Source organism: Rhopalosiphum maidis, chromosome 1 (genome assembly GCF_003676215.2).
Source record: "Rhopalosiphum maidis isolate BTI-1 chromosome 1, ASM367621v3, whole genome shotgun sequence".
Taxonomy (NCBI): Eukaryota; Metazoa; Arthropoda; class Insecta; order Hemiptera; family Aphididae; genus Rhopalosiphum; species Rhopalosiphum maidis.
The window spans coordinates 5,708,239-5,735,080 of record NC_040877.1 but is presented as its reverse complement, the minus strand read 5'-3'; the positions used below and the strand labels follow the sequence as shown (position 1 = coordinate 5,735,080).

General features: G+C 26.8%; 2 protein-coding genes and 1 pseudogene across 5 annotated transcripts in view; 1 reads left to right on the top strand and 2 right to left on the bottom strand.

Moving 5' to 3' along the window:
* Positions 1-1,732: 1,732 nt before the first annotated feature.
* Positions 1,733-4,059, top strand: LOC113561000 (V-type proton ATPase subunit e 2-like). Of its 2 annotated transcripts, none has more exons than XM_026967164.1 (5): positions 1,733-1,916; positions 2,093-2,212; positions 2,280-2,327; positions 3,565-3,652; positions 3,713-3,750. In XM_026967164.1, exons 2-5 carry the CDS (start codon positions 2,115-2,117, stop codon positions 3,728-3,730), a joined length of 252 nt encoding a protein of 83 aa, XP_026822965.1. In that variant the 5' UTR covers positions 1,733-1,916; positions 2,093-2,114; the 3' UTR covers positions 3,731-3,750. The 2 variants fall into 2 exon arrangements, with proteins under 2 accessions (XP_026822965.1, XP_026822964.1); XM_026967163.1 differs by having other exon boundaries at positions 1,749-1,911; positions 3,713-4,059.
* Positions 4,060-4,971: 912 nt separating this feature from the next.
* Positions 4,972-11,379, bottom strand: LOC113555506 (annotated as a pseudogene).
* Positions 11,380-16,715: 5,336 nt separating this feature from the next.
* The window catches only part of LOC113547891 (BTB/POZ domain-containing protein 6-like), a 29,352-nt gene continuing 19,225 nt past the window's right edge, over positions 16,716-26,842 (bottom strand). The window contains exons 1-5 of one of the 3 annotated variants that reach the window (XM_026948466.1): positions 20,524-20,869; positions 19,819-20,085; positions 19,597-19,744; positions 19,319-19,535; positions 16,716-19,249 (exon numbers count right to left, since the gene is read on the bottom strand). In XM_026948466.1, the coding sequence (XP_026804267.1) occupies positions 18,416-19,249; positions 19,319-19,535; positions 19,597-19,744; positions 19,819-20,085; positions 20,524-20,632 (1,575 nt within the window). In that variant the 5' untranslated portion in view covers positions 20,633-20,869 and the 3' untranslated portion in view covers positions 16,716-18,415. Of the gene's footprint in view, positions 19,250-19,318; positions 19,536-19,596; positions 19,745-19,818; positions 20,086-20,523; positions 20,870-26,842 lie in introns of those variants that run through there. The other 2 variants (XM_026948467.1, XM_026948465.1) reach the window with 2 other exon arrangements.

Sequence of the window (26,842 nt, the reverse complement as noted above, 5' to 3'; positions counted from 1 at the left end):
ACATACATGCACATACTATAATAGGTAAACTCGTGTTGGCGTGGTTAAGTACTTAAATTAAAATAGATAAATTTACGTATGTATACGGGCTTAGAATTAATTAAAATTAGTTTGTTTTTTAAATACTTGTGTACACGGATAATAAAATACTGAAGAGTTATACAACATGCACTGTATACAAATTGAAATATCAATATTTAATATTATTATATCTATATGTAAGTAATGGACATTCTGATACTGTCCAATTTTGATGGGCAATGTAGGCAAAATTTTACATGGATCGGACTGTAAAGAATACTGAATAGCTGAATGGTTATTTCACTACTTATACCTACCTTATTTAATGATTGGGGTACTGGTAAGTGCTAAGTGGTAGTCTATAGGTTTAATCAATAATTATTATGTAAATACTATAAACAATTAAGAACATACAAATTTAATTATTAATAAACAAAATTCTAAGGTGTCACAACTCAAGTGTAAAATCATAAAAAAAAGTCAACTGATATCTATAAATTTACTACAAAAAGCTTAAAAAAATCGCTGTTTTAAAAATACTATATTTTATGCATTATCTGGGTGAAGGAATTAGTTTTGCACTTTAAAACTTCACATCCGTGGTAGTAATGTGTGTTGCCAAAAAAATATACGTACATAAAAGTTAAAAAAAGCCAATTTTATTTTTCTTGTAGGGCCCACAGCCACTTGTGGACGGGTTTTTTTTTAAAAAAAAACAAATTTTCCGTCTCCTTAAGAGTGAAGAGTATTCACGAGACAGTTGCAAATAGGCTAAAATATTGAACGAAACGTCGCCTTACCTTTTAAAACGATCATAATTATTACGATCATCTAAAAATGAAAAATGTACTACTAAAGGCTTTAAAAATCAGTTTTTCTGAAAAAACTACATTATCTGTGTGAAGGAGTAAGTTTTGAACTTCGAAACTTCACATCCACGATTGGTTGTGTTGTCGAAACAATATATTATAGACACCTATAAAAACGTTAAAAAAGTTACTTTTTTCTTATAGGGCCCACGGCCACCTGTGGACGGTTTTAAATACATATTTAATATGATTATTAATTAATACATTAAAAATTATTTTTTATCAACCAATAGCCATGATGTGTTACTCTTTTTCTGTAAATAAATAAAAAAGAAATCATGTTTTATATTTTATAAAAAATGAGTGCCATAAACAATTATAAAAAAACATTATCTGACGATTTAACTAGATAAAATTGTTTTTTTTTCTCATCTTTTTCTAGATAAATTTACCGATATATTGTTACCTGGTGGCTGGTACTGTGGATATATTTAAAATCAAATTATCAATTTTTTTTGGTAAAAACAAGCTAATTTTTCTCAACTTAATTGAATACGAATTGTAGTTCAGTGAATTACAAATAGTTATTATTCATTTTTTATTATGATTTATTATGTAAAAATTAAATATATTTTAAAATGTAAATTAATAAATACGTGACGTGTTTGCATACAATATAAAAATACAGTGTCTTACGTCCTGTGTACGCAATTATTATAGTGTGTATTTATATTAGTAGTTATAATTTATGATTAGTATAAATGTATAGTGACATCTCGCGGTGAACTTAAAAACAACATTTTTTTTATTCAAGGACAACACAACTAATCGGAATTGCGTCAAGAACGTTATAAACGTACATTTTATCAGCAGCTGGATTGTGAATGTTGATATTGAAAATATGATATTAAGGCGTTTGATGAGTACAAGTGCAGTACACAACAGTCTCATTTCCAATCCTAAATCCGAGACCTCGAATCTTGGACGGTACTTGAAAGTACCTACTTTGTGCGTTTTTTACGAATAATTTCGCTTAACGATCACTGGACATCACTTGTTTTCAGTCGAATTATCATCAAAGGTAAGGTATGCATTTCATTCTTAATGGATTCAGTGTTTTTTCCAAATATTGTTATCTCTATACTGTAAATTGTGTGATCCATCATAATATTTTTTTGGGTACACATTGCTTTCGGGTTATTGAATATTACCCACAATCCGTGTGTTCCATTAATAATTTACATTCGTTTTGTATTTTTTAGCATATAATCCAATACTGTAATCATGGGAGCTGCCGCTTTACCAATTTTAATTTTCACTGGTTTCTGGGGTGTGGTCGGCATTGTGTTACCGTTTCTCCTTCCCAAAGGACCAGACCGAGGGTAATTTATTTTTGATCAGGTTTTTTGAACAAGAGTATATGTTAAAATACTGTATATTTTTTTTTAGCGTTCAACAACTTGTGTTGATGATGACAGCAGCAACCTGTTATTTGTTGTGAGTATGATAAACTTATATTTTAAAGTAATTATACTACTAATATATTTATGAAAGAGTTTTTACTTTAATGCTTTAATATTTTATCTATTTTAATATGTATTAAAATATAGAATATTTTCAAGAAAATATATGTAGGGTAATTTATTGTTTGATTAAAGAATCGGTCTGTGTATTTGGTTATGAAATTTAGTACATTTAGATTTGATTTGGCCAGTTTGTTATGTGTAGGTAGTTTTAGGTTTCTGAAGTTTCTTATTTGTCTCATATCAAGGAGCAGAGATTATTTAACATAAGCATATAGATTGAAAAGCTCTCAAGATTTTTGTATTTCGCAGTTTAGCAGTGTTCCAAAGTTTGATTCCATGTAACCAGTCTGCTTGATAATTGACTTGTGTATGTCAAGTTTGTTAGTTACGGTCAATAAACATTTAAGAGAAGGTCCAATTTATATTTTGTTTTATTTTTGCGCTCTATATGAGTTGTTTGTAAAAAGATAACTTGAGATACTTGAGATCATTGGCTGATATTAGAACTAGGCTGTTGGACAAAACTGGAGGGTATTCGCAATTTTATAATGAAAAAGTAACTTTTTATATACTATACAGACTTAGATTTATTAACTTTTGTTTACCATCAGTTAGCCTTTAAAATAATTAAAGATATTTAAATGGTTTTGGACCATTAAATTAACAATTCATGGCAACAATATAACACTACCATTAATATGTTATAAGCAAATATGAAAAATTTCTTAAAGAATTAGTGAATAAAAATTAAGTACAAAATAAGGGGAATAAAATTTTTTAATAATTAAATTAGTTAATTAATGTTTGAACAATAATAAGTAACATGGATAACTGCGAAAAAGAGTACAAAACATGAAGAAATGATCATTCAGTACCAAGATAATGAGTTGACTAGTGAAGTAGAATTGGTTTGTTTTTCTGAAGTTATTCTTTTTTGTTCATGTTCAGAAGTCTGTCATGTCAAATGTATATATAGTATTATAGTAAATAACACTAAACATTATTTTATATGATACTTAAAAAATAAAATACTTATTTAACTAAATGTAATATTGCAACAAAAAACTCAAAAAACATAAAAACATTCATTAAATACAATCTCCTATATACATGGTATAGGCAATACAAAAATAGTTAAATAGTTTAATTAGTAGTGCAAAGTACCAAGTGTTTCAGTTATAAAATACTAATAATTTATTATATTTTAGTTGGTTGTGTTGTTATATGGCTCAAATGAATCCACTTGTTGGGCCAAAATTGAATCAACATACTATTCTAATAATGGCTCGTGAATGGGTATGATGTCTTGTTTAGTTTTAAATAATAATTATTATAATCCATATTTTTCTTTTTCAGGGAAATTTAATACAGTAATATGAATATTCATAAGAAAAGAAAAATGAAAAATTAATCATAAGTTATTTGTTAATATTTAATCATTCCTTTTTTTTAGTTCTTTTTAAATTTTGAATTTTCCATTATTTATCTGTTATACATTTTTAGATTTCGATAAATTTCTGAAGACAAGGATCATTATAAACTGTTTTAGTTATTTATGTATGTATAAAATATAATTTTAAAACTTATCAAAAGTGTATTTTAATATAACACAAAATCAATTTATATTAATTAGTACCTTGATTCACATAGTTACATATTATCCTAAGTTTCTTTAAAAAATATTATTTTACTAAGCTATTTAATATGATTGAGTTTTATTGAAAAAAATTTACTTGTCTACCTACACAGGTATAAATCTTTAAAAAATGACGTATTTTTATTTTATAGGTTTAAAATTATTTGATTATAATCTGTATTTGATTTTTTAATTGTTTACATTTTATTAGGCTGCTTAAATACTTAGAACAAGATAGTGCACAATCACAAAATTAATTTAACTAGTCCTAGCTCGTCGCCTGTACAAAATGCATTCGTGTTAAGTTTGGTTATCTACAATGCTATAATGCCAACATTTAGTGTAAGGATAAAAACTATTTATTTTACATTACTGTCCCGCCTAAAGTTGCATTTTTTAATCGGTTAACCAATTATGTATCATTTGTTCAAAATAATATATTATTCAAATAATCACATAGCCCTAAACATAATAAACAGGTAGTATATTGAGGTCATTAATTGGGATAAAAACTATCCTATCTTATGACAGAGATAAAATTACACACATTGATCATAATTTCATCAAAATTGATTGAGTAGTTTTGGAATGTATAAGAACATGTATATTTACAGGTATACAATTTACACGTTTATTTTAATTAGTAAATAACTCATAGGTTTTTAACCTGATATACTCTTAATTTATTTCTTTCATTTTCTTCCCACGGTTTTCAAGTAAAAATACATTAGACTTTTCCTAGATTCTTGTGAGTAGGAACATGATAAATCTTTAGCTTAATACAATTTTTAATATATTTTCATGATTTTATTTTTTGAGATAATAATGAGATACTTATAGTGATTGGCTGTTAATACATTTTCATTAAAGTAAAAAATTATAAAATTTATAAATATATAAAAAAAAAAAAAATACAATTGTTATAATTAGTGAATAATTGTTATAAATAGGTAGCAATTTAGGTACTATAATATTTTTAAAATTCTAACTATATATTATTTTTTGGAAGTATCTCTGAGATAAATTCTATAATGCGCAATTTCACTACATTTTTATTATTGTTGACATTTCCCAAGAGTTTCAGCACAACTTTAACAAATTTCTCATCAGAAAATGACTCTTCGGGCTCAGCAATTTTTAGAATTTTTAGAACTTCTTCAATATTAAAATTTTAAGTTTTTCCTGTTAACAGTAATACAATAAATATTTTACTAAACTTTAAAACAACATTTTCTTTTACCTAATTATTACAATTACATTATTTTAAATTGTTAAAGATCATAAAAGAAATTTAAATATAACATTTTCATGAGTTTATTGTATATATATAATGTGTTCAACATTATTTAGACATTTTTTAATTTCTTGGATGGGTACCAGATATAGTTTATGGACAACGTTTAATAGAAATAAGTGGCATTTTGCTAATTATGCTTAGATAGTATAAAATTAGATGTGAATATTTTTATTCTTTTAAATTACATAAATTTCAAATAAGTTGATTAGTATAATTTTAAGTAATAAACTTAAAAAGTTAAAAGTTATGATATGCACAAAGCCATTGTATAGTGGACCAATATTTTACTGGTGTTACTTCACTCCACTTATCACATATTAAGTACTAGTTAATTACTAGTTAATTGAATTAATTATTCAATTTTAATAAATAGAAAAATTATTAAAAAATATTCTACTTCTGTGTATGAAATAAAAATGTTTGTTATCATAGGCAGTTTGGATTTTTTATGACTAAACTATTTGAAAATATATTTTTAAAATTTTTAATAATTTTTAAGTTATTGACTGTTTACTAATAAATTAATTATTTTTTTAAATTAATTAATGATACTTGAATAACTAAATATTTAATGAATTAATTGTGAAATAATGGCCCTATCAATGTGATTTAGGGGTTCATGCACTCGTGAGTCATGATTGGTTCATTAAATTAATGATATTTTTTAATTTTTTTTAGTATACTGTTTACTAGTAATATTATACCTTTACTCTTGTTAAAAGGGGTTAAACTTGAAGTCAACGGTTTTTGGTCAGGTAATTCAATCATTAAACCTAAAATGTAAAAATAATCAATTTTTCATAAAGAATTATAATTAAAATCCTGATGTCTTTTAATGTCTATTGTAATTCTGTTTGAAAAATAAGAGAATTTTCTAATGATGGTTTGAAGGTTGATTATATTAATTTATCAATAATCAAAATTATCAGTGCCTGACAGCTTATTATCTGCAATCTGCTTTAAATTATCAGTAGGTATGAAAATTTATTTTTAAACAAAGTTTAGATGAAATTTAATAGAATTATTTAGCAGGCTAGTTTTAAATAAACTAAATATACATAATAACTAATGTACCTACAAAACACAATATAATTAACTAAGTTTACATTTTATTTTATTATTATGCTCTTACTTTTGTTAGATGATGATGGACTTGAAATCGAAAGTCTGTGGTTTGATAATCCAATTGCTGACTCTGAAATTAAATAAACAATAATTAATCTAGTACCTATGCTCAGTTTTTATTTACAAGTTTAGATTAAAAATTAATATACTGATTCATTTTTAATAAGATAATTATTATAGTTCTACATTATAATATAAATATATAATAGGTACTAAAAAAATTTGTCACTCATTGATCCAAACACCCCAACATTACTTGTCTTAATTTGTAAACTTGGCAATGTAAATAAAATATTCATAAAAAAAATTAAAAATTAATTTTTCAATAACTAAATACTCATAATTTGTCATAGCCTCATAACTGTAATTTTTGTTGTAGTTGTATACTTTGAATTTATTTATTTATTTTTAGTTAACATATACCAATATATTATAATATTTATTGCTAAATAAAAATAAAAATTCTAAAATTCTAAAAAAAAATTTTAACATAAATATTTTAAATTCTTTACTGATCTATATTCTATATTTCTTTAGTCTACTGTCTATGAACAGCATTTTTTTAAATTAATACCCACTAATTTATTTACAGTAAGTCTACAAATCATAATGAAGTTTAATGTTTATAATTTTATAATTTAGAAGGTCTATACTTTGAATTTTGGTTAAAATGTATTAATTACAAATCGCATTAATTTTAATTGTAAATTTGTAAATGGTACACTTTGCATTCTGGTGGGTCTATCGATTACATTTCCTAACAAACTGCAGAATTAAGCGCGAGGTTAGTGGGTTGTTTATGTTAACCAAAACTAGAAAATCACTATAGAGCATAATATAACTGGCACAAATCTTTCATGTTTGTAAAAATAAATAGTAATATATAATATGTTTGCTATAATAAAATAATATAATTTTTGTTGGTTTTAATCAATAGTTGTAATTTATTATAAGACTTGTAGAACTGATGCTTACTTTCCAAGTCTGGGATATTTGATAGCCGATGAGGAGTACATATGACAGAATTTGAATGCCCAACAGATAGATATTCACATCCTTTGAAATTGATATATGTAACACTAGACAAATACAATGTGTTACCTACATCATAAAGTTCCTCAGCTTTTTCACCGTAAAATCTTACTTCAATCTAAAAAAAAATAATCCAAACATTTATTTAATTATTTTTATTGCTATTTTATACTTAAAACAATATTATTTCCTTACTTCAGTGGAATCAACCTTAATAATTCCCTTTCTAAATGTCTGAGATTAAGTATTAAACGCTTTTTCACTATTGAATTGGGTACAGATACCAATGACATCTAAATACAAATTAAACTAATTCAAACTATTTTTGTTAAACTAAAAGTTCTATATCTTTGTAAAAATCTTTTTGTCAATTAAATGATTACAGTTGATTACAGGTACGTTATAGGTACCTAATGTGTTTGATTTACTTAGAACAATACAATATTATACCTTTACAATTTTTTAGTATTAATATGTAGAATGTAGATATATTTTTTTTTTTAATGGAAAAACATGTACATAGCGCAATTAGAGGGGTGCTTGGGGGGGCTAAGCCCCCTCAAAATCAATTATAGTCCCCCCAAAATTGTTTCACCTTTAGGTATATACCTCAGGGAGCATACACAGTACATGCATGAAAATTATAATAGCCCTCTCAAATTTAAAACTTAAATTGCGCCCATGAACATGTATAGGTTTTTTGGGTTTTTTTTTTTTGAGATATAGGTGCACAATAATATTAGTTTTTACATATTATTGTTTATATTAAATTTTAAATGATCTAAAAATGTATTTTTATAAACTGAAAAAAATACGTACCGACTTACATTAATAATTTTAGAAAAACTAATTAAGTACCTAGCTTAAAATATACTCGAGGGGGAGACTAAGCCATTAATATTTATAGTTAATAATAAAATAATACTTATCAATTGTCATTCCTGATATTAGAGTTTTTAGTGATGCACCTGAAATGAATTTGTGAATTGGAAAGTCATCATTATTTACCTCGTCATTATTTATGATTGTAATTATTGAATTAGACTCCAATATTATGTTATACTTGTGCTTGGTTTTTTTTTTATTTTTATTAACTTTTCTTAACTTACAATTTTCAATTTGTACAACATTGTCAGTCTAAAGTAACATATTATTATGAAATAAAATCAAGTTGCAATAATATAAAATAATAAATACAAAATTACCTATATTATTTTTGGTAAATTAGTAGGTACATGTTTGTAATCATTTAAATTTCAAAAGAATTTATTCTTGAGCAATGTCGGCGTGCAATTTTTGTTTCCTACCAAATATAACCAACTATGCGTTAACAATATAAAATATATTGACTTAAACCCCATAATTAGCGTAATTTATGTAATTTAAGAGTAAATTATCTATTACCAAAAATTTAGAGTATCTATATTTTATTATTTTTAAAGGTTTGAGTGGTATGACATATCGGTTTTGTTTTTTTATTAATTATTTGACTTTAAAAATAAACATTTTTATATACATTTAAATTTTTAATGGACAGTAATAAATAGTATGCTGACATATTTGTATGTAAAAAAGACTAAGGAATAATGATAAAAGTCAATAGGGGTGTATAAATAATGTGTATTTTTATATGATATTAAAATTTACTGAAAAAAATATTTATGCAGTGATAATTTAATATCTACACACACAGTAGTCATTATTTCAGACTTTCAAAGTTTTGACTGTTTTGAAAATGTTATTTTTACAAAGGTATTTTATTTGATTCCATTGCAAAATAACATTTTTGAAAAATTATATTTTCTAGAGTACGTAGTAAAATTTTTACTTTTTTGAATGACAATAGCATATACATTAATAATTTCATATTTCATATTATATATTTACTGATATTTTATTATTTAATATTCCTATTATATAATATGTTTATTTAATATGGTAAGTATACTGTTAAAATTATGTTATTTATATAGGTATATAATCTATTTTTATTTTTTAGCCGTTATTAACTGTTGGTGTAAAGTATAATATCAGTCTTTTTTAACTATTATATTTAAGATGGCTCTCTCAAACTAACATAATATGTTGACGGGCGACTATACGAGTTGGTACCCAATTGTCGAATTGGTTCTCGCAAACTTTCATGATAATACAATCGTCAATCTTGTTAAATTAACTTATCAAATTATTATGATATATATTTAATATTTTAATCAGCAACAATTTCCTTCTCATTTTATACAGACTAAGGATTCTACGGAATTCCTATAAATATATAAAATATTAAATACTTCAAATATTATTTAGAATACCGAATACTTAGATATGGTATGGTTAAAAACGTTGCTCAATAGAATATATTCATGTTATACGCAACATACGCATATTGATCAATAAAAATATTTTTTTCCCTACATCAATAATAATAATTAAGTGAAACTAAACAATTACGATTACCTACTACTAGATTATTGTTTAGATAAAACTAGATATAAAATTATAAATATAAACTTTTCCAGACATCTTAAAACCTAATAAAATAGAAGATTATTGATTTGTAGATTGTAGTTTGTACATATTATGTTGTAACAGTTGTATACTAGAAAGTAATTCTACCGGGAACCAATTCGTACGCTTAATTTAACCAGGGAACCAATTTCGCATTGCCCGTGAACTTACTTACTTATTAAAGGTTGGGTCAGAAAATACTAGTATGTTAAATGTTAATTAATTTTCTTTGTAATGTTTAAAACAAAGTAATACATAAACATCAAATTTTGAATAAGTAGTTGATTAGTGAAAAGTATTAAAACTTAGATGAGTATAACAGGTTTCACGTAAAATCTGTTGTAGGTACTTGGTCAATTACTTTACTCGTCGAAAATATAAATATATAACTAATCAGGAGTGGATTTGAAACTCGGAGTTGTAGAGAATAGGGATATTTTTGAGCGTTATAAGTTATAATTAACTCTAGGTACCTTTATTTAATTACCTATAATACAGTATAAAAATTTAATTTAAAAAAAACCACCACGGGTAATCACCATGTAACTCTCCATAAATCCACCTCTATAACTAATTAATTTCAAACCAATTATTTAATCGCTGAAAGCTTGATATTTAAATAGGTAAACCTATCAAAGTATTCCTAAAATATTGTTTTGCAATGATATCAAATTATGCTAGAAAAGTTTTCAAATAATTTAACCTAAATATACTTAAATGGACCTTATAAATATTATAGGTACCCATTGACTATTATTATAGTATATTTAACATATTATAATAGTTGCATAATCCATAATATAATATATTGATATGTATTTAATTCTAAATTTCAATTTTTGTCGTCATTTCAATAACAATTTATCGTAATTGTTAGAAAATTAAGCCTTTGATTAAATTAAAAGTTAGCTGTTTTTAATTTTCATTAAAATGTCGACATAAATAAAGTAATAAATAATAATAAATATATTTACACATAGCAGCTTATATAGTTCATCGCAGTTTTTAAAAGCTACAACTTCCATCTCTGAACTGTCATCAAAAAGTATAAAATTGAGATGCTTTCCATTCGAAATTCTATGATTTTCTACTTTGAGGTACTTAATTCTTCCTTTTACAATGAAACTAATCAAAATAATAATGCCTTTATTAGTTTCAATGTCCATATTTTAGTTAGTTTTTACTTACGCTTTTTTCGTATGAGATTTATTTAAATTCTTGATTTTTACCGCCCCCTTATATAGTAAGTTTCCCCTTTCCTACTCTTCTTCTAAAGGGTCTTCTGGTCGAAAGATGTGACTCATTTATTGTTTATGAGCTGTTTACGCGGTTTGGGATTCCGCGATCGTGCGATGACCTAGATAGATGCGTGGTTGGATGTAGCGCTTTTCGTATATGTCCATATAATATGGTAATCTCTGTCATATTACTACTGCGTAGTTTTGATATGAACCAATCTGATTCGTTCTTCTAGCGAGGGATTAATATTCTAATATTCGTATTTTTTAGAGCTAGAGTATTTCGGTAGGCTGGGTTCCTTAAGCCTATTCTTTTATGATGTCTTTGAACTCCGCTTTCTTAGTATTTTATTGGCATTAGTCGCTAGATAAATTCGGGTGTTTTATGCCCCACCAGCCGCTTATATAGACAAGTGTAAACATTATCATTATTATTGTCTATTGCTATTACTATAGAGTGTAGAGGGTTTTATTATTATATATTACTATTATTATCTAAGACGTCAGAGCACGTAGCAATACCTATTCGAAATAATGAAGATAAATTAAGTAGACATGAATATATTATAATCGTTTCTCATTAAATAGGTGTAAACTGAGATACTGATGAGTATATACACTTGGAAATTTGATTAGATGTTAAGAATCGTTTAATAATAGTGTTAAAGACTATATTATATATTTTATTGTTGATTATAATTTAATGATTTTATAAAGACTTACAATTTGTAAGTTACAAACTAATACCAATAAAAGTATTATGGCTTAATGTAGGTATAGATACAACCGGTACAAGTTATAATGCTGGCGTGTATTCATTATAAATTAATTATAATATTTATAGTAGAGGACTAGATAGGTAGGTATTTGTGTAAATCGTCACTCGAAAATCGTTAAAATATAATATTTCTCCGCTAATCATCATGATTGGCGATCGGACTATTGTTCAATAATTGTTGTTTTTATTGTTGAGTAGCTAATTAAAGTGTTCGTATCGCAAACGGCATTATCTTATGCATCAAATGCTGAATACGCTCATTACCGATGTACATACATAAGGCGAATAACTACACCAGGCTCTGAAATAATTGTGAGATCGTGAAAAAGTGTGAAATTTAATTCAGGTTGGCTATATTGTTGTGTGTCTACACATAACTTTATACGACATACATCGTATATGAATTGGTAGTCATAATAAGTTATAATTTAACGGTTTTATAATAAAAATTGATAATCGGTGAAAAATGACACGGAAAAAACTACAGGTAAAAAACGACACGGCAATAAACGACAAAGTGAAAATCGTTAATTTTGGTTAAAAGTTTATTTTTAAAATTATTTAATTATTTAACTTAACTTATATTAATTGACTTATAATATATACTTTAACTAATATTTGGAAATTTGAAGTAAAATGTATTTGACGTTTTTTACCGAGATTCTCAGAAATATATGCAATAACGTAATAAAAGTAAGTACTTTAGGTACTAAATTCTACTAATTCAAGTATTCAAAACAATGTTTTCTATGGAACAAATAAATAAACCTATCGTTTACGTGTTTTCAATTTTGTTTTAAACAAGCACCTATGTATATTATAGTAACACATAATTCCTGAGATGTTAATGGGTTCACAATAAAAAAATAACACGTCGTGTAGACATGTACATGATAAAAATAACAAGGCATCTTTAAACTGTTATAAAGTTATACAATAATATGTCAGTATTAGTATACCATTACATTATGATTTTTATATTTTAGTACATTTGTACATTTTAATTTAAAAGACAACAGTAACATAACACAATAACTTCAACATTCAATTTTATATACCTACTTATATAAAATCTTATCATTGGAATTATTATATTATTTCACTATTATAGAACACTGTACGGTACTCATATAGGCGTACGCAGAATTCGTTTATGGGGGTTGGGGTTACCATGTATGTGCATAGTGTGATCCTAGCTTAAATGTAATATTCCATAAAAGAAATTATTATACATGTTTTACTAGAGGGAGGAGGGTAAACCCATCGGCGTAACTAGGGGGGTCTAGCGGGGCTTAGCCCCCCTGTATTTGTATTTAGCTCCAATATTTAGGTTTTACTTTTTAGCCTCAAATCATCTTTAATTTTGGTTTTCTAGGACTCTAGCCCCTGTAACTATTAAATCCTAGTTACCTACGCCCATGGTTTTCGACCAAAAACGTACCCTTTCCTTTTCAACTAAAATAAAAATTTACATAATTTATGTAAAAAATTAAATAATACCTAGGTATATAATTTTTTATAAGTTGCATAAAATGTTGTAAAATAAAATATAGACAATTTTTTTAAATATAAGAATATCTACATATTAACATTATTTTTATGTTAATATGTCAATATGTACAATATTATATAAAAAAAAAAAATAAAGGAATAATATACAATATTTGTCAATAATTATTAAGTATAATAGTAATGTGTATATTATAAAAAAAAAAGTATAGTATAGTAATACCTATCTATATATTATCGTAGTTACCATCACAATTTATAATCAAACACGACAAACACCGATAAAATAATTAATGATATAATGTATTCAATTATATACGAGGTTTTAATAATTTTCGACATGTATAACATAAAATATAATATATTAAACTTTTTGTATTGTTTAATTTTTAAAATTACCTATTTTATATCACTATTATACTCAAAAACTGTAGGTATATTATTATTTTATTTGCTTATATAATATTATACATATTGTGACATATTAACATAAAAATAATGTTAATATATAGATGTTTTTATATTTTAAATAATTTTATATATTTTATTTGACAAAATTATATGCAACTTATACTGTTATACTTTCAATCATTCAATCATTTTCAAAATTAAATAATTGCTATAATTTTACAAAAATTATATACTAATTATTTTATTTTTTTTACATATTTTTAATACATTTTTGTTTTGGCCGAAAAGGGAATCGCCCTTTTTTAAATTTGGTCGAAAACGGTCTCGCCCACTACGGTGTCAATGAAAGGCTTAAATATTTTAATTGTGTATAGATTTCGATTTCTTAGTGTAGGTGTCTAAGCAGGAATCGATCGGCGTATATGATATGGCTGAAACATAATATTATTACAAGACAAACTTTTTCAGTTTATAAAAAATCTTTTTAGTTATATATCTTATATTATAACAATAACTATGGTTATAATAACCTTATTGTCTATATACATATTATTATACCTACCAGCAGTGCCGGGCAAGTTATTAGATTAGTTGCAAATTAAGTTTAATTTGTTTAATTTAGTTGAAATTATTGTATCTATACTAACTAGTTACTATAGTTATTATACTTTCAATAGTTTCATAGTTTCAAACATTATAATAATCAGTAACTTAGTAACAAATGTATATAAGAACAGAAACTTATGAAAAAAATCTTGTATTAATTGTATTAATTTTTCAAACTTTTTGATTGAAAAAAAATGATGAAAAACTTACGAGTTACCATGTATTAATTATTAAATTGTTATGCATATGGTACAAATACTACAAATTAATATTTAAAAATATGTGTATTTCACGAACAAGCTGCCAAGCTCAGTGGGCCCTATTATTCCTACATTATATATTATACATATATCTGTAAAAAATAAAATAATAAAAATAATAATAATTATTTTTTACAAAATATTTTGACGAATTTTGTCAACATTTGAACTTATATACAGTTACTATGAATTGTGATGACTAGGTACTAAATGCACAATTAAAAACACAATTAAAAAAGCTGTAGGTACCTATGTTGTATGAATAACTTATGAAAATTCTTGATTTAGTTTTTAACTTATCTTTCAAAAATCTTCAGTCTGGAATATTGTGGAATAATTCGTTATTATTTTTATACATTTTCTAGAATCTAGAATAAGTATTAAACACATTCTATTATAAATACGTTAATAGTTTAATTTAGTTTTTAAGTTATATTATTTTTTTAATAGGATTGTTCATTTTTGGATATTCTAAGTTTTAACCTAAATTTAAAATGTATGTATAACATGATTGGTACCTATATATCATATGAATTATAATAATATATCGTTATCACTGACCACTGTTATGGAAATTTTATTTTCTTTAATATTATATGTATACTATATTATAGTTACCTAGTCTTATAATAAAATTATAGTTATATCCTGATATCCACATACAGTAATGAATCAGGAAATATTTTTGGGATGGGTTATAAATTTCAACTTACAATCAGGGTCATACTTAGGATTTATGAGGCTCGGGGCAAAAAAAAAAAAAATTAAAAACATAACATATATTTCTATTATAAGTATCTTCATATTAGGTAGGTAGGCACCTATCTAATTTTAGATTCTGAGTAAAGCGTTTAATATATTGAGTTTGCAATGACGTATTGACGTGTTTTTTTTTTTGTGCATTTGTACACGATTTATAGCAGAAAAAAGTTGTTTCTGTTAGTAAATCGATAGTTGAACGAGAGGAACCAAACCGGGTAAAAATGCGAGGGCCAGGTACAAGAACCTGGCATCCTGCCCAGTGCCCATAGGCACATTGCACATATTATAGACTCTAGAGTTCAATTATAAAGGATAAGCATAAGAGGTAGTATAAAATGTTTCAAATTATACAGATTCAGTTAATGAATTTCATAGAAATTTTAAACTTTTACCTATCGTATATTAGATAAAATAGATATTATAGCATAGCCTATATCATTTTACTAGGACATCAATGAGCAATGTAGTGGTACATCGAACCAGTGTTTAAGTTTGTTGATACCTACCTACTCTTAAAAATAGATCATAATATATTCATTTCTATGATATATAGATATATTTATATTATTATATAGATACTAGGTATACATCAGTACATCATAGTATTGTGCATTTTATCAGTACAGTTTAATGTTTTTAGTATGAGTTTGAAATATCAAATAACAAGTAACATGTTTAATCATGAAAAATTATTATTAAATATTTAAGCAGGAAAATTTATTTCTGAATGCTTATATCAAATTGAATATAAGTTGTATTCAAATTTTAAAAACAAAACATCAAATGAGTATAATGCTATACAAGTATTTAGTGGTGGATAGTACACATTGCTCCCTTATTATGTGCGTCTATGATCCTGTTTTTTTTTTGTAATTTATAAAAAATTAATTATAGCATACATTTTTTTATCATTACTTATCTAGGTTTATTATTATTTAATCTTTGGTGTTACTAATAGTAATATAAGTATATTATGATTATTGATAATATTTATCATTAAATTACAATTTAACATACTTGTCACAGTAATGATGTATACAGGAGTATTTTTTTGATGGGGAAGAGGGTTTGTGCTAATTGTAATTGATATAAAAATAAACAGTACAGCACTACAGTGACTTAAGTTAAGTTAATCAAACAGTTAAATATATTAAACAATATACATGATTATAATATGAATAAATACACAACTAAAAATATGTTTATAAAATGTGTTTTATTTAAAAATATGAAATACATAAAATAAAAATAAACCCCTATCACAGCCTACTAAATAAATATTTGTCAAAAACATACAAGAAATGTCTAGACCATAGACGTTACATTCTAAGTACTCTAAGTATAAGGTCTGTGGCCTAGGCAGTAGACATCTTATCATAAAAAACTAATTAACTGTGAAAATAAAACACTAGTCAAAACGATTGATTGGTGTTTAAGAAAAATATATAAGTACACTTATAATTTTTGACTTATAAATTAAAGTTAAATATTTAATGATTTTTTAGATGATTCTTAAAAAAATTTGTTTTTGGTGAAAAACGCTAGAATAAGTTGAAAATACAAATTTTGTTCCAAAATATATTTCCCCAAAACATAATTATAATATAAGAATAACAACCATTTAATTTATATGAAAAAGTTACATAATGCCATAATAACTTAAACAATCATAATACTATTTTAATATCATTGCTAAAGCTCAAAATACAGTCAATTAATGGTAACCTAGTATCAACTTTTAAGTAAATAAAATAAATTTATAAATTATTAAGTAGTCTACGACGAAAAAATTTAGTATAAAGAAAAAATAATTGTTATTTTGTGCAATTAATAGAATGAACAAACTATCAGTAATGCATTAACAAAAGAATATAAAAACAATCCATAGAGTGATATCCATAAGTACCATTGATTTAATATACATAATAATATATTTAATCAATGTAAATTATATAATATATTTATTATCAAACAATAATTATATGCACAAGCATATTGAGCGTATAAAGGTGTATTAAAATAATACAAGATAAGGCGACAAAATTTGATCAAATAGTAAATGGTTTGATCTTAATTCATAATATGTTTAACATAAAATTTTTGACACTTAATATAATACAAATTAAAAAACAAAAATAAAGCACTATAGCAAGAAATTTATAACTTGTAAATTAATACAGTTGGTTAACAATTTAGAAAATATGCCTATTTTAATTAATAGTCTTAACAATGTTATAAAATAAAAATAATAATGTCTAATAAGTCAAGCATGTTTGTCTCTTCTGTCATAAAAATGTATATTTATTATTTAACATATAATATCAGTTCATAATGATTCTAAGTCAAAATATCCAAACCAAAATAACTGAATTAAAACATTTAAAAGAATCATTAATATTTTTAATTTAAATTATATATAAACAAAAATTCAAATAAATAATAGTAATAGCAATGTTGTCTAAAAAAATTGAAACTTGTACAGAACTAGATTTTAAATATACTATTATATAAATATGAATCGAAAAATGTTTCGAACACTGGACTAGTTATTATTGCACACACATAGCATAGTTATATAATTATAATTAACTTAGTAGAAAATATTGAAATAAATATATTTTAGTTTGAATATTCTGACAGAATACTGTTCATAATTACCAACAAAGAAAAAATAATATAACAGACATATTATCTAAAATATACATATTTTACTTGGCGAGAATGTGTAATCATACACTAAAGATTTAGTTGAATTATAATATGAGATGTGATTTAGTGATGGATATAATAAATATCCAAAGTATCATATAGGAGCAACATTTTTTCACAAAATATTGAGTTTAGTAGTTTTATATACTTAGGTATTTAATTCGGATTGAAAATGATTTAAACATGTATTAGTGGTTTTCACTAACTGGACCATAAAATATGAGTTCTGGAATCTGTCCCCCTTGAACTCCAGTACCATTAGTACTTTCAGAAGAACATTGGAATTGAAATGTCACACAACCAGCATTTATTTCACTAAGTCCTTCTTGGCCAAAATAACTTAATTCTGCACCATCTAATATAGCTGAAGCAGTATAAAACAATTCGGGGTCTACTTGTACAGGATGTGCAAAATAAACATGAAAAGTATTACTTGAACCATCTGAAAAAAATTTTGTGTTGTTTTCAGCTAAAATGTGTCCTAGACGTTTGAGTTCGATTTTAACAGTGTAATCGGATGCCCCAGTTGATGAACCATATAAACCGAAACCAACAATGAACACACGGCGATCAACACTAAACTGAATACTATCACAACGACCTCGATACCGCCATTGATTGCTACGATAAGCACAGGACTGAAATCGATGGCACGTCTGAGGTTTTAGTCCTATCCGTGGTTTAGTTGGATAAGTCAAGCGAGGTTTGTTGGATGCAGTATAGTGGAGAAACAAATCAACCGTTTCTTCTAATGTTAGCATGCCCATTTGAGCTGGTCCGTTGGCAAATTCTTCTAGAGACATTGCTGGCAACCTGAGTAAATACAGAGCAGAATCTAATACTTGTCGTTTATTAGATGGGGTTGGTTCTATTTCACGTCTGCTACATTCAGCTGAGGCCCAATTCATGGCTGCTTCCCATAGTATGGTTTCTTTGCAATTAATGGTTTCACGTCCTAATACACTCTGCAACGTGTCAGCATCTATATCAACAAATCCATCTGAATGTAATGCAATCTCTGCCTATATTACAAAAATAAAAAAATAATTTAATATAATAATGAAAAGTTGGTTAGTGAATTGTTTTGTTACTTGAGCATCAATCACTTCCCAACATCTCTGCATCAGTTCTGGCTCCTCGAATAGTCGAGATTGGCTGAGGAGCAGACATGCGTTTTTTGCAGTTAAACTTGTCTCCAAGTAATTAACACAAGCTCTGGCTAAATGTGGTACGATATATTTTTTAGCCACATACAATGTAGCTAACACTGTGTCAGGCTCCAGTTGGATTTCATCACAATATAAATATCTAGATAAACAGTTTTAGAATAATAATATGCAAACAAATAAGCAAGAATGGTAGAACAAACCTTAGTAAAGTGAGAAAAGCTGTTGGCTCAACATCAGGCACCTCAATTTCTTCTTTAGTGTCTGCTAGGCCACCATAGAACATAGCATAGAAAACAGAACTTCCAGTGGCTAAAATATATTTATGGGATGGTATACGTTGGGTGTGCCCTGGAACAATAACAACAGATATATAAAAGTGTTATGTGGATGTATATTGTCATTTGTGTTGACAAGACACTAACCTGGATTTCCGACGACAAAGTATATATCAGCCATAAGGTCGTTATTGAACATGGCAGCATTACGTTCGCGTACAGTAGACTTGATGGCCTGCCAGTTGGGATCTAGAGTGATGTTTGAGAGATCTGATAGCAGCTGCGACACTGGAGAACCGACTGGCGATGCGGGTACACTGGCCGGTTGAGTGACAGGCAAGAAGCTGGAACTCTCTCTCTGGGACACGGTGGAACCAGACTGAGGCATTCCATACGAGTTGACGCTCAGCGTATCTGTAACACAAAATACATAATGTACCACTTGTACAGGGATCTTTCTGAACGGCCATAAACGCATAGGAGGACATTTAGTTGAACCTTTATAATCCTTTAATGATCCAATGTAAAGTGACCCCGCACCTCCTTTCTATACACAAGTATAACATATTACATTCGATTTTTGGGGAGTCTATTGAAATACTTGGGGGACTAAGCCCCCCTAAGTTCCTCCCCCCCCGTTACTCGACTATGCATAAACGGTTCGAGTCGGTCGTGCAGAAAGCACTGCACGGACCGGCATAGCGTTCATTTAATACAGTATATTATACATGTTATTAGGTAGGTATATACTATGTACATTATAATATTATATTAGCAGTTATAGTCGGGAGAACGAAAATCGGCCGCTAGCAAATACGATAGGTACGCATAAACGTAGATTTCGATTATTACCATTCTCACCGTTAATCCACTGGTTGGCTTGGGATATCTCTTGCAGGGCAATGCGCTTGTTCATGGGTTTAGTGTAAGCTAAGCTCACTTTATTGTAGAAGTTCGACATCGTACAACCCCTACAAGGCACGAACGATAATATTATTACGACGAGGGCGGGCGGGCGGGCTCGATTCGGACGGGGAGAAACGCGATTCGTATTCGTGCGTTCTACATAATTAATCGTATTTCTCTGGGTCCGGTGACAAAGATACAGTTACCGACAACGGCCGTCGGCCCGTCAATCGTTACGACAGCCAATAGACGCGGACCGCACAGGCCGCAGCGAACACACGACACCGTCGAATACAACAACAACACTGGTCGTCGGGTGGCGGCGGTCCGCGGCAGACGAGGCCACGGGGGGAGCGGCGGCGGCGGTCGGTGTGCAGTAGGTAACGCTAACCACCGCCGTCGAACGAGCGCGGACGACGGTGCGGGTCACGTGACGTCACGACGGATCGTCTGCCAGCCGACGAAGCGGGTGAGCGCGACGCGCGATGACGTCGTCGCGGCCGGCCGTGCAGGTCGCGCGCTCGCCCGTTGCACTTCCACCGAAATGTCGTTATCCTCGTAGCCCAGTTTTGAAATGAGTTTTTTCGCTTTTGGTCTGGCCCGATCGCCGCCGCCCGAGCGTTTCCCAATCTCACCGTCGCTGCCGCCAGTCCATTCAAAACCCGTCGTCGTCGTCCGCCGAGTGCATTATATTAATTATGTTATTATTGCTACATCTTTGTTGCGCTCAATTTTGTATTTTTATTGTATAATCACATTATTGTTAGTATGTTTATGATTCGAACAGGATTACTGAAGAACACTCGTTATTTCCAAAACTCAAACTATTTGATTTTTACAATATTATTCTCCAAGTTAAATGCATACATTTTAATTTTTTTTTGCAAATCAAAATGTTTTTCAGAGTTTTTCGATGCATAAAAATCAAATGTCGTATGAATAGTTAACTATAGTAGTTAGCAATTACCTGTAGTTATACGTTTATAACTTATAAGTTATAACCAGTGGCGTATCCCCTGTGGCCCCTCCCCTGGATACTATGCCACTGATTATAACTGTCATAAGCAGCAGGGCCGGTGCTACCTTTTGCGAGGCCCCGGGCAAAACTTATTTAACCAATAACCAAAGTCACCTATAACCTGCAAGACATAGGTGTATAATTAAAGGCGCGAGGCCCTGGACAAATTTCCCGCTTTGCCGCCATCTAACGCTGGCCCCGGTAGGTACCTGTTTAAAGTTTAGATGAGTGGAGTAGACGAATAGTGTGGATTAACATTTTGCGGGGTACTATATTTTAAAAAATATGAAATAATAAATGTTTTAACGTTAAATGGATCATCTGGTATATCGTGCACGCATGTAACGCGCGGCCGTGCGTGTAAAAAAACAGTCGATACGCAGTGTCCTCGTTTCGACAAGAAACCCGAACCATAGAATAAATTTATTCTATACCTGAACCGTGTGAAATCTGATATTATGTAAAATATTTTATGCCTATTTTAATTTTAGATTCTGAGCAGAGTGATGAATATATTGATTTTACAATGAAATGTGTTTTTTTTGTGTCTGAACCTTGAAGACATTTTTTTCTAATAGAAAAAATGTTCCATCTTTAACTTAAATTTCTTATTAATAAGGAATCTAGTAGATATATTGAAGTTTGAGGGGTTAAAAATAAACAAATTTCAAGTACCTACTAGGTACCTAATTTTCTTAATAATTTGGAAAAACGAGAATTTTTACGCAAAATTAGATTTAGTCAAAATCAATTTTGTTATTTTTATTGTTGTAACTCAAAAACGAATAACCGCTGATATTTGATTTTATCGAACATGTTTATGTTAACATATTATTTACACCGTATAATTTAAAAAAAATTCTGTCGGTTTTTTGAGCCATACCTATACAATGTGTCTCGTGAGGATTTATCCATTGCACATTTCCTGAAACAATGGTATCATAAATTCATAATTCTAGTTTTTAATAAGTTTCACAAGGGGGGCAAGAATTACAAGTATTTCATGTTTAATTTATTTTAATTTTTTGAGAAAAAAGTTAAAATATATATTTTTTTATTTAATTATTTTCAAAATAAAAATTGAAGATACTTAACCATTTTGTAGAGATTATCTTTCTGAAAATATTGACGTTTCAACATTTTAATTTTATTAATCTCTTGATTTTTATTATTTTTTCTAATTTCGAAAAAAACTGCGAATTATTTAATACGATACTGGTATTATTGAATTAAGCATGTGGCCCGCGTGAATGTACGGCCGGCTTTTCAAAGTTATTATTATAGCTATTTAAAAATATACGTACATGTTTTTACATACATTAAAGTTAAAAGTTGTTAAATCACAACAATTTGTATTCGATTTCTATAGCTAAGACTTAAAAATTCAATACAAAGTTATCTTAATAAGTAGTTAATAGTTCATACTGAAATCGAAAAATCTAAAAATTACTGCGTTCTGATATCAATCATCATTTAGGTAAAAGTTTATCTTTGGTGGAGGCTATATGAACGATGGCTTTTAATAAACGAGAATTTCTGTTCTAGATGCGTGAACAAAATATGATACGGCCTAATAATTTTCTCCATAAAAAAAAGGAATGAATTTCCATTTTTCCAACACATTTTTCTTTATTAGAATTATGTCTATTTTTCTTCATATATTAAAATATATTTAATTTAAAAATTATTTACTTTATTCTGTATAATGAATGAAATTATGAGACTGACTATGACATTATGAACTAATTTGGATTTTTTTTTTATGAAATTATTCAAAATACTCTCAATATAAATAATATATATAGGTAATGAAAAAATTGATGATAATTTTCATATTTTATTATAATTTTAATTTATCTTATACACAGAATTCCAAATTTCCATAATATAATAATATACGATTTGTACATCGATTCAATATTTTTTTTAAATTGGTATACACGTTATAACTAGGTAAATCAAGCGACAGATTTTAGAACATAAAGTTTTTCTTTTGACTTTGTTTTGAAAAAAATATTTAGTTTAAAAGTATTTACCATTTGTAGTAATGACTAAACGATGACAGCTGCGTGCCTGCTTCTAAGTGTTTACCGTAAAAGAAAAACGATTAAAATTGTCTTATGCACTTAATTACTATGAGCACGTTACAAGAATTATTTTTTTTATTATTTAAAGGTTATGTAACCATACAAAGACTAAAATAATTTAAAAGTTTGTTTTGTGTTCTATATATAATTGAATTTTCATCTTAGGTACATGTAAAACTATTTTTTAAGCAGTTAAAAAGTTTTTTTTACTTTTATCACTGTGATTTTTTTTCTGAATTAAAAACAAAAAATACTATGTTAAACAATACATTTAAGTAAGTACCAGTTTGTATATAACTGAATGTATACAGTATTTTAGTAAATATACTAACTGAATAAATTAAAAGAAAGGAAAAACATAGTTATCCACCTATATCTGTATAATTATTAATTATACGTATATCTATATTATATATAAGTTATAACTAGTTACAAGTATAATTAACGTTTAGGTAAGTGGAGTTGGTGGTTGGTCTATTACTCTGCTCACCTTATATTTTAAATACTTATAAATTATGATTTATTAATTATTCGTCCGAATTTTGATTTGTATGTATCGAAAATACTCCAAAAAAAATTTTGTCTCATTTTATTCTCCACAATATTTAGTAAACAGTTGTAAATTTTTATATTTTTAATTATAATCATTAAGCATGTATGCGGCCCACAAGTAATTTTCAAAAATTATACTTGGCTTTTTCTAAAATCTAAGTGAGGACCGCTGATGTATAGGTTAGTAAGTAGATCTAGTATAAGCAAGCGTGATGTAGACAAAAATCTATAATAAATATATTAATAGATCCATTTAGTTTTAATAATCTCAGCTGATTTTAATCCAATATAGTACATTAGAAATACATTGAACCCGATTGCATCCAAGTATAATACCATATTTGTATAGGGTAGTTATTCAATAATTTTGTAATATGCCTGATATGTATTTTTTAGAGAAAAATTTTATTTTGGAACTATAATAATCTTTTCAAAATAATATATAATATAGTGTTATGTGATTTTTCTAACAAAAAACATGAATATGAAATTCACGTTCAATAGCGAATATTATTGTAGTAGTGTATAATTACATGGCATTGTATTATAAATTATATTATTTAGGAATATAGTTTTAATGCGCCTTATTAGTTATTTGTTTTTAGCTTTCAGTCATCAGTCATAACTCTTTGATATTTAACACGTCCAATGTATCGAGTATTTAAACGTGTTTTATAATCTTATGATTTACTACCTGTCAATGTTTCAGAATTCGTCATTATGAATTTAAACTATACATACATTATGTGTTCGTTTATTTAAATGATAGTTATGAATAGTTTTATGAACGGTGATGAAGACATTTTAGTACCTATATGGGTATATTGAATAGGAAAATTTTATACTTTTAAGTATTATGATTAAATAACACGATTAATTTAGGGAGGCGGAAAAAGAACAATGTAACACTTTTCAAAAAAAGTAAATAAGAAAGCAAATGTTTATTGTATAGTGTCATACTCGTGGCAGACAACTACGCCATTTGAATGCATAATTATACATTCTATGATTAAATAATTTAAATAAATATCTTACAGATAGGTAATTCTCTTAGTTGATATGCTATTCGTAATTCGTATACTTTTGTATATTATTGATAGTAACGGCCTTGATCTTTATCGATCTAGTAACTGCTTGATGTATATTTTACTAAAAACATATTTAATTAATTAATTTAATTTTATTTAATGAAGTTCAACCAATCTTAATATTTTTTTTTATAAATTTTTATGTTTGTAGGTTAATGTAAAACGTTTCATTTAGTTATAAGAAATTAATTTCAAACATTATTTTGTATTATAAATAGCTAAAAATGTAACGTTGTCAAAATTTTAAATAGGTAGGTGAAATTGATTTGAAAGAAACTGTTGGCTATTGGTTTTAAATAATGATTTCTAATCATACAACTTTCAATAAATACAAATTATTATAGAATGTTTTTTAAATTTTATAAATTAAGTAATATTTATAGGTATTTTGTTTTAAGTTGATGCAACAAGATACGAGGATTTATGTATTTATTACAATAGTTTTATATTTATCTATAATATTATGAATTATTAGTTAATAATTGTCACTTAATGCTATCAAACTGCAGAATATTATTTAGGTATGTAAGTAGAATTAGTAGAAAAGAAAATTGAATACCTATAATATGTTTGAACTTTGAATTATGGTTAAATAAAACTATATTATTTTAAGTCACGAATTTAATCCATATTGTTTATTTAATAAATGTAAAAATCGAACATTTTTCATTTTATGTAAGTATTAGGTTCAAATATGTTAAGATGTTTTAGCTTATAATACAATAAATCGATGGAATATATGACCCTCATATTTTATTACTGAGAGCCGAGAGGGCACCACATCATCACTTGTCACGTATCTACAATTTTACATATACTATACTGGTATATTATGGTAGGTATTATGTTACAGTGTAATGTAACAAATTGATTTTTAGAATAAAAACGATAGACTTCAGTTTGGTAATACATTTTCGATAGAGAACTTTTTTAATCGTACGCATAAGTTGTGATATTATAATCTTATACATATATTTCATAATAATTGTGATATAAAAATTAAACATACGTAAAGAAATACAAATATTTATTGTAATAGTATGTATAATAGTATTCATATATTAATTTATTTGTTTTTATGATTGATTTCTGAATTAAAATACCCATAATGACGGAGAATATAGAATGTTATGGTATAATATAATATATATATATACAATTATTAGGCATTTAAATTTAAAAGGATTCATTAAAAAAAAAAATATTAATAATAATAATATATCTGCTTTAAAAATAAATTAAATAATGAAATAATACTAATAATAGGTACACCATACACTGTTAGGAAATTTGGGTAATTGTCTTTGGCAAATTAAATCACTTACAGTTGAAATTATAAACTGAAATTTATAAATTTAATTAATGTCGTAAATATTTAATGACTATAAATATGTTTAAATGTTTGAAAAATTACAAAAATGTTTCTCTTTACATTATTATATGTCCAATTTTTATAAAATTGATGACATATAATATTATATAATAATGTTTAGTTGAGGTGAATAATATTTATGTAGACT